Source organism: Sinocyclocheilus anshuiensis, unplaced genomic scaffold, assembly GCF_001515605.1.
Source record: "Sinocyclocheilus anshuiensis isolate Anshui unplaced genomic scaffold, SAMN03320099.WGS_v1.1 scaffold50, whole genome shotgun sequence".
In the NCBI taxonomy this organism is placed as follows: domain Eukaryota; kingdom Metazoa; phylum Chordata; class Actinopteri; order Cypriniformes; family Cyprinidae; genus Sinocyclocheilus; species Sinocyclocheilus anshuiensis.
Window position 1 is genome coordinate 1,344,590 of NW_015542382.1, and position 9,166 is coordinate 1,353,755.

The 9,166-nt window shown below is 37.2% G+C and overlaps 2 protein-coding genes across 3 annotated transcripts in view; one reads left to right on the top strand and one right to left on the bottom strand.

Annotated features, from left to right (window-relative positions):
* The window catches only part of stra6l (STRA6-like), an 8,698-nt gene extending 4,651 nt beyond the window's left edge, over positions 1-4,047 (bottom strand). Inside the window, exons 1-12 of one of the 2 annotated variants that reach the window (XM_016491752.1) lie at positions 3,886-4,047; positions 3,101-3,161; positions 2,735-2,835; positions 2,494-2,624; positions 2,239-2,359; positions 2,095-2,140; positions 1,779-1,907; positions 1,454-1,521; positions 1,258-1,369; positions 1,017-1,173; positions 533-608; positions 249-410 (exon numbers count right to left, since the gene is read on the bottom strand). In XM_016491752.1, the coding sequence (XP_016347238.1) occupies positions 249-410; positions 533-608; positions 1,017-1,173; positions 1,258-1,369; positions 1,454-1,521; positions 1,779-1,907; positions 2,095-2,140; positions 2,239-2,359; positions 2,494-2,624; positions 2,735-2,835; positions 3,101-3,161; positions 3,886-3,887 (1,166 nt within the window). In that variant the 5' untranslated portion in view covers positions 3,888-4,047. The remainder of the gene's footprint in view (positions 1-248; positions 411-532; positions 609-1,016; positions 1,174-1,257; positions 1,370-1,453; positions 1,522-1,778; positions 1,908-2,094; positions 2,141-2,238; positions 2,360-2,493; positions 2,625-2,734; positions 2,836-3,100; positions 3,162-3,885) is intronic. The other variant, XM_016491753.1, reaches the window with a different exon arrangement.
* A 2,181-nt stretch (positions 4,048-6,228) lies between these two features.
* LOC107692709 (beta-1,4-galactosyltransferase 1-like) overlaps positions 6,229-9,166 on the top strand; it is a 13,106-nt gene continuing 10,168 nt past the window's right edge. The window contains exon 1 of the mRNA XM_016491870.1: positions 6,229-6,692. Within this exon, the coding sequence (XP_016347356.1) occupies positions 6,365-6,692 (328 nt within the window). The 5' untranslated portion in view covers positions 6,229-6,364. The remainder of the gene's footprint in view (positions 6,693-9,166) is intronic.

A 9,166-nucleotide genomic window follows, 5' to 3' on the forward strand; every position in this document is an offset into this window, starting at 1 on the left:
AGGCCTTTTGTGTACATAGAAAAAGTCTTAGATCTTTGAGTTCAGCTCATGACAAATGGGGGCAAAAACAAAAGTCTAGTTTAGTCTAGTCTAGCCTAGCCTAGCCTAGCCTAGTTCTTAGTCTGTTTACCCGTGTCTTGACCCTTGCCTGTTATCTCGTCTCGCCTGATCTCCGCCTGCCTTGGAATTTATATCCTGTTTCAGAATTACCCTTTGCCTTTCTGTTTCGGACTGTGTTTGCACCTCACCTGGGCTCTAGCTCGTCTTGTGGATTCCCCGTTTGCCTCGCCCTCAGGATTGCGTTCACCGTCGACTGACTCACAGCTTCCTTTGGATACTCTTTTGTCTTGCCTGTAATGGACCTGCTTGCCATTGTCTGACCCATGCCTGTTTTATGACCACGTCTCTGTCTAAATAAAGCCTTGCAAATGGATCCGCACGTCTCGTTCGCCTCGTTACATTACCTTTGGGTAATTACTGAAAGTGCTTAATTGTTGAATTTTGTACATAAAGAATGCTTAAATAAACATACCTGTAACATACTAGCACGTGAAAAGTGTAAGTAACAGATGTCAGAGTGGAAAAAATAGTCGTCGCCAACCAAGACCCTGAGAAAAAGAAAATATTCTGTAAATAATTTACTGTGCATCACATGTATCTTTCTGTCTGTCTATGCATTTATTTATTACTAACTACATTTCAAATGTTTGGGGTCTGTAAGATTTTTTTTTTTTTATGTTTTTGAAGAAGCCTCTTAGGCTTACCAAGGCTGCATTTATCTGAGCAAATATACAGTAAAAACAGTGATATTGTGAAATATTATTATAATTCAATAATTCAACATTTGAAATATATACTGTCACTTTTGATCAATTTAATGCATCCTTTCTGGAAAAAAACTATTAATTAAAAAAAAAAAAAGGCACTGACCCCAAACTTTTGAACGGTAGTATAAAATATGTGCAAAGACAGAAACAAAAAGACAAGAAGAAAAAGAGGTGGATCTTATATCTTACTTCTTGCAACAAAGCTGAACTCTTTCATCCTGGGAATGAGTGACGTGAACATATTGCTTGTTTCATTACAGGACGATGCAATCTCTGCAAGAGAGTCTATCAAAGCATCTAGCTTGTCAAAAGTGTAGTCACTCAAGCTGTAGTCTGCTAGGGTCAACTACAAACAGACAAACACATTTGCATTTTTTAGCTTTAAGTTAAATTCAGTAAACGATGTGTACATTAGTGAGTGCTGACTGACCGTGTACAAGCCAATCAAAGAGATAATGGATGTGCCGATCATCCTGTTAGGGAATTTAAAGTGAGGATCCCAGTCATACACTTTCCTTCGAAACCAACTCTTTTCCTCTGGCCTTAAGGGGCAATAGAAGAATGAGTATTGGCTGACTGGTGAGAATAAAGTAATAAATGCATGTTAATGTTGAATGAAAGTGTACCATTCAGGGTGGCGTTTCAGTAGAGTCTGTACATATATGAACTGATGAAAGTTTAGATCCTCCTCATTCTGTATATCAGAGAAACATTACTCTTGTGTTAATTTATAAGTATACCTGTACTATTGTTCAATGTAGATTCATGTTTGTCCATTATGTACATGTTAATTTAACATGTTAAAAATGTACATGCATATGAAGAAGTTAACGTTAACCTAGATTAATAAATACTGTAAAAGTATTATTCATTGTTTTTATTTGAGCTTTTGCATTAACGCTACTGCTTATCGTAAAATAACATAAGTTACAACAAGACTCATGATCTGACCTCATCGGTTAGTAGCTGCAGGTGGATTCTTGCTGCCTTCACAATGATACACACAAACCGTCCCAGCAGGAAAAACAGACACAGGAAGAACGGCCACAGGATGATCAATTTCTCATAAGGACCTAAAATCTGCAACCAGGAAAATGGGCTTTAATTCTGCATTTATCCACTGTCACTTATAAGTATTATATTATATTCAAAGACACTATTGCACACTTTGAACTTATACCTAATCTTAACTTAAGCATAATAATATGATAATAATATAAGTTAATCATTAATAAAATAAAGTTAATTATTAATCATAATCACCTACCCTTCCAGAGGGACAGCTTATCGTGTCATACAGTCTCACAATGAGCCTGAAACCCATGAAATATAAAAAAATTAACAGTTCAACAACCCACAAATGTTTTTACAGCTACGACAACAAATAGAAAACTAGAGTGTTTCCATGTACCACGTGAGTGTGTAAAGAAGACCTAAAACCCCTCCTAGTAATCGGTGTGGCGTTGAAAGACAAGCAAAGAATGGCAGGTAGGCCACACCGACTTCTATTGCTCCTACCAGGTACACAATGGCTGAAAGAGACACACAAGCAGATGGACTGTAACTTTCCTTTGATTAAAACTAGATAATAGAACTCCTTTAGTCAAGACTATATTCACAATACATATCCATAATATTCACAAAGAGTATATATAATTTAAACTACCTTTAGCCCAGTTAGGCACAGTAAATGGTGCGTAGGACTCAGAGAAAAGCTGAATCACACTGGGAGCAATAGCACCAAATGCAAAACCATAAGACCATCGGTTACTTAGACTGCAAATGAAATCCAACGGCCTGCGAAGAAATACACACACAAACACACTCAAAACTTAAAAAAGCACTTAGACATCTAAAAGCATGTATATTAAACTTAGATCTACAGATTTTGTTCAAATATCACTCACACCACAATGCCAAATCGACCCCTGAGATATGGGAAGCGATCCTCAAAGGGCTGAGCCCTCGCTCTGCGCTGTACAAATGAGAGCAGAAACACAATGCAGACCTGAAAAACAAAGGAATACAACTATATTACAAATGCACAAATGATAGATGTCTAACGATTCTAATACACCATGAAACACAAGGTGATATACAAGATGATACACCAGTTGACACCAACTAGTAAGTATAGAAATATAATCTAAAATTCATATAATCATGTCAGTTCTTATCTAACAGTGAAGCATCACTTCCTGTTCTAGAAAAAGTGTTGCATGTTTGTCTTGAGGGGAGAGAGTTTTGTCTGGACAAATGCAGGCAGCACTCACAGCAGGAACAAGAGAGCAATGCAGGAACAAATCCACTGACATTCCATTCTGACATTCCTCCCTAAGAGAAAGAGGGACAGAGAGCAAAATGAGAAAGAATGAGCGAGGGGTTAGAGCACAGCATGAATGAAAAATAGAAGCTGAATGAAAACAGCTTCAGTGATTAAATTCTGTTAAATTGTGATCAAACTGACCCACGTACTAATCAAAGTAAGCATTATTTTTAGGGTAATTATCATCATTTATATTGTTATTATATAAGACGTTGTGCCCTAAAAACATATTTTATTTGCATATTAACATAAAGGATTTATCACACACCAGTGTGAACACTTCCCCATATCAACAGAAAAATTGCCCCAACTTTTTTTTTTTTTGGTTTGAATTCTAGGTCCCTTGTTTGCACTAAAAATCCATTTTTTCTATTTATGTTAGTTTTTAATAGTATTAATGATCAATTAATTTTAAATACATTTTAACAATATCTATATAATGTCTTTGTAAGTATAAATATGCCTCACAGAACATACACTAACCCACTTTGAATTTTGTTTAAAATATATATTTACTTATTTTTATATAAATATGTTAAAATATGTTATTTTAAATCAAAATATAAAACTAGTGAAGATTTATCTCAGAATCAACGGTATCTAAACAGTATATGTAAAATGTACATGCTTTATTTAAATAAAAAAGTGCACAGAATGCAGAATATCAATTATACTGTCAAATATTCTCTGTCTGTAACACTAAAAAGTGTTTCAAAAGCAGAAGTAACTCACATGATTTCTGAAATTTCCGAAGACTGCCGTTCTGCTGGTGGAGTACAGGAGCAATACTCTTCTCCTCAGTCGCTTATAGGCAAAGATTATTTAGACCATAAAGTTGCTCTCCTTCATAACAAACTCTAGTCCCAATGTACTAAGTTATGAAGTAAAGCTTTCACTTCATGAATCAGGATATAGATATCTAGTCACATGACTGGATGACCTTTGACCCAAGCCACACACTAGTGTAACTCTCTCTAAGAGAGATGTGCCACTGTGTTTTATTGACTGTACTGTTACTGTGTAATAGTAGTCCAAACATAGATAAGACTTGCTGTTGAACTAGAGCAGATGATTTAGATCTCACCATTTCTCTGTTTGTGTGTTACAGCACTGCTGAAACGTAGGCCTACCCACTCTGAATTCAAACACGGTGCTCACCTCTGTTATCCTGAGCAACTTTCAAAAAAGAAAATGTAAAAAATCTGATTTATGTCATTAAGAATGATCTAAACAATCATGATCAGAAATGATCAGAGAAATCACAATCTAATTTGTTATTATCTTTCATAACACAACATTTTTCCTGGACAAGTCTTGGCAGGGACTTCTAAATTGCATAAAATATCCAGTGTTTGGCTTTGTTTTCCTCTTGCTGAAGGTAGCTATAACGACTGAAAAGCAGTTTGATCAAGAGTGTGCAGGCATTTATCAACCATTTGTGGCGTGTGAGAAAGTGGGATCCACAGAGAACAGTCAAAGCAATGCAAATACGTGGACATAACAAGGGTAAAACCTGGACATTTTAGGAAATTTAGAAATCATGGCCAGGACTAGCTAGCTAGCTAGCTAACTAACTAAATAAATGACTTCAACATCAATATTTGCTTAGGATGGCAATGAAACTAGATGCAGAAGAAGGGCAGGTAACATTTACATTTAGTCATTTAGTAGATGCTTTTATCCAAAGCAACTTAAAAATGAGGACAAAAGAAGCAATCAAAACCAACAAAAGAGCAATTATATGTACTGTAAGTACTATGACAAGTCTCGGTTAGTCTAACGCAGTACACATAGCAATTTTTTAAAATAATAAATAAAAAGAAAACAAGTCAAAAGAATAGAAAAAGAATCGATAACGCTAAAGGGTAATTTTTTAAATAAAAAAGAAAACAACTAGTTAGAATAAAAAATAGAATAAAGAGAGCAGGTGTTAGAGGGTCACGTTTCTCAAATAAATAAAAAGAACACAAGTAGATCAAATAGAAAAAGAATAGAGAGGGAGATGTGTTTTGCCGTTTCTTGAAGTCGGCTAAGGACAGCTTCTCGGATTGAGTTGGGCAGATCATTCATTCCACCAGGGAACAGCGAGAAATCATGTTATAGCAGGATGTGCCGTTGATCACGCAAACCAACACATGGGGGCGCTGTTGATGAGAAAAGAAGAGCTCATCTCATCAGTAATCAATCACTGACTTTAATGACTGTTGCATGAATTATTTCCAACAGACTATTAAAGTACCTGTCATATAAGATATCTTATGTAAAATCTGTACCTTCAAAAATATCTTGGGAATTTTTTGAACTAACAGAGGAAATATTAACTAATATAAATAATATGATCAGTTTCTGAAAGAAGCCCGATTTATTGTAGCTTAGGGACCCAATAATTTACGGTACAAGATACAGTAGCCTATGTCTAATTGATTCGCATATTTTCATACAGCGACTTCAAAATGTCAAGCCAAAAGACACGTGAATACTTAAAAACAGTGTTATTGAATTGTATAAGAAAATGACAAGCTCATTACCATATTACCACTTTCAGGCTGTCAAACGTTAGTGAATTTTTCAGTGTATTTCCATGTAGCCTATGTGATAACTACACCTGTGTGAACTTGAAGGCACTTCTAAGAAAAGTTAGTTCTGAGAAATTGTCTGTTTGCGGATACCACTTGGTTTGATCATTTTTTTGCTAATGCATACATTTTAAAGTGTGTCTTAATTGTTCAAATTCTTTCTCGGGCCACTGTATTTCCAAATACACATGAGCGATTTGTAAAGCCTTATATGTTTGGTAAATTATATGCAGATGCTGTGTGTGTGTGTGTTTGTTATAAAATAGTCTAAGGTGAAACTCTATAAATTTCCCCTTTTTTCATTTTTAAAGACGTTTTTGGTTTGTTTGTTTGTTTGTTTGTTTGTTTGTTTTATTGCATTATCAGCCTTATGATATATATAGGTCGTAGCCTTTTCTACTACTGTTAAAGTGAGCAAGAAACGCCCACTGCTGTCACTCCAGTGGACCTGCGCTCCTCAAGACTTCTCTTCACCAATGCCGAGAAAACAGTGGCCAGACGCGATCAATATCATAACAAGTTTCAGGAAAAGGATTATCCTGGTCATCATCTGATGAACGACGAGGCACAGGTGTTTCTGTTCTTACAGAGTTTTGTTCTTCGCAAATGAAGTGGTCTCCCGTAGTTCTGTGAGAATGCAGGAGTCGGTGCTGGTCAATGTGGGGTTCTTCACTAAACCCTGCGTCGTGCTCGTGTGTCTCTGCGGGGTTCACCTCATCGTTGCACTGTTTTTTTATTTAACAGAGTCTACCACAAAATTGACCAATTACCGGAAAGTTCAATTAGACTCCGATATATTTACTTCTCAAACTCATAGAACAGCAGCACTTGTCATCCAGTATGACAATGGAACAGAGGTAGAAGTAAATAAACTGATCTATTCTAATGGGAGTGTCATTAAAGATGACGTAGAAGAGGAACCCACCGTACTAGAATCATGTCCTGAGACGTCACCACTTTTGGGTAAGTTAAACTGAAATTAAAACTTTTTTTCTTTGTGTGTGTGTGTGTGTGTATACACTTGTTTATGCTACATTGTGGGGACCGAATGTCCCCAAAGATAGTAAAACATTAAATTTTTGACATTGTGGGGACAGGCCTGCAGTCCCCACAAGGGACAAAAACATTTTTAAATAGTAGGCTAAATTATGTTTGTCTGAAAGTGTAACAATGCAAACAGGATTTCTGTAAGGAGTAGGTTTAGGGTTAGGCTTGGGTTATGGGGATAGAAATCGTTTGGTCAGTATAAAAGTAATAGAAGTCTATGGAAAGTCCCCACAATTCACAGAAACAAACGTGTGTGTGTGTGTGTGTGTGTGTGTTTGTTAACTTTACATCCATAGACTAGGGCTAGTTTCACAAATTTTACTCCAAAAAAAGGATAAGAAATATCTGAATTGGTTGTTTAACCAACATAGAAAACACACATTAGTTTAATTGGATTTGAGTCAAAATGTTATATTTAGTTAGACCCTGGTCTCACCACAACTCTCTCCTAAATTGCTTGACATCGAACAAAGTTGGTTTTTCTTGCATTTCTTGACTTAGGCCTACTTTTAAAAATGTAACTGTTGGACAGATAGAAGAGCTTTATATTTTAAAGGCTATACTTGTCACGGGGCGGGTGAGTGGAAGAAGCGAGGACTCAAGTTTAGGGGTGCTCCGATCAGGATTTTTGAGGCCGATCACAGAAAGCAGTATCTGCCGATACCGATCTTTTTAAAGCCTTCTTTTTATCATTTATAACTATTTATAGTGATACTCCAATCAGGATTTTTAGACATTTATTCAGGGCCTGAATTTCATTTTTGAATGGGGGGAATTTCCCCTCTTAGGTGACTCTTGTGAGAGGGGAAGCAGCACTGACTGTTTTCACACAGGAGACCGCTCCTGATCTGTGGCTGACATTTATCCATTATTTTGACTTCAAATCCAAACACTGTCACTGAAAGTGCTTTTTCAGCATTGTAATTCTTTTTTTACACAGTACAGTAATACAGTCTTTCACAGACATGTTTAAACACAATAAATATAAGCAACACATTATTCAATGCTTTTTACTTTTGCATTTACTTCTAGATTGATATATTAAGTTGCTCAAGCAAGTGGCAAAACATTTAAACTACTTTTCTTACATTATCACAAACTTACCATTGACAGAAATAGTCAGCTCTACTGCATTTCCTTTTGCATTGAAATCGTTATTACAAGCAATCCCGCAGTTCATAAAGAACTTTGTTTTCCTACCTCCACGAGCGCCATCTATGTGCAGTGCAGCAATAGACTCGGTGTGGAAACGAGCTCTGCCCTGCTGCAGACGCACCGCTAGTGGAACACACTGCCGGACCACAACCATGAGCAGTGAACGCTTTAATTCGTTAACATGAGCCCAGGGAAAAAAAAAAAAAAAAAACACAAACAGCAAGAATTAAAAAGTAATGCAATTTATAAACTTTAGTGACACTGCCTCGATTGTGCAAGTGACAATTCCTGTCAACTGTGCAGCTCGCTTAGACACGATGTGGTGATTTGAAGCAATTTGCGTATTTTGAGAGAGAAAGAGCACGCACGGTGATTCACTCACGCTGTTTGTGAAATTACGTCTCACACAAGGTTTTCAAATAGCTTTAGAAGTTATTCACTGTAAATAAACTGCACTTGGGTTCTTCACTACGCTCGCCTTCAGTGGACTAATTCATTACAGTACAATAAATGTTATAACCTGTAAAGTTTATGAAAGTGTATAATGCAATGCACTTGCTGCCTCAGATGCACTCGCTTTTTCCTTTTCCTTTTTTTTTTATATTTCAGTACTTAGTAATGTGACCCCCCCACCCCTTACGCCACTGCCATACCCTATGGTTTTGTGAAACGCCGCCACTGGTAGAGGGGGCTGCAGATAGTGGAGGCTGGTAGTTGGAGTGAGCCCATCTTCCGCTGAGTCCTCGGTTGGCTGGTTCGTTCTGTCATGGTCCCAGAAGAGAGATGAGACGAAGACTCAAATGCAGGATGATATGGGCATTTATTAATAGTAAAAATAAAACAAAACTACAACAAAAACTACCCCGAGGGGGAAAAACAGGCAGGCAGGCCAAGACAGGGCACAGCAAAGCAAGGCAAGGCAAGGGAAGGCAAAAGGAACATACTACACATACGACTTCAAGTCTCAGACATATAACAACGAAACAGCCCAGGACTGCAGACACCATGCAGGAGAATAAATAGGAAGACAAACGAGGAGGGTAACGAGGGAGACACAGGTGGAGTAACTGAAACAATAATGAGATAACAAGAAGGGCGGGGTCAGACAATAGAGAGGAGCGCACAGGGCACCAACAAACACACAACAAGCCAAGTGCTCAAATAAACACACAGTGACATCTGGTGGCCAACTAGGGCACACCAGCAGAACTGTGACAATGCTTGCATAACACCTG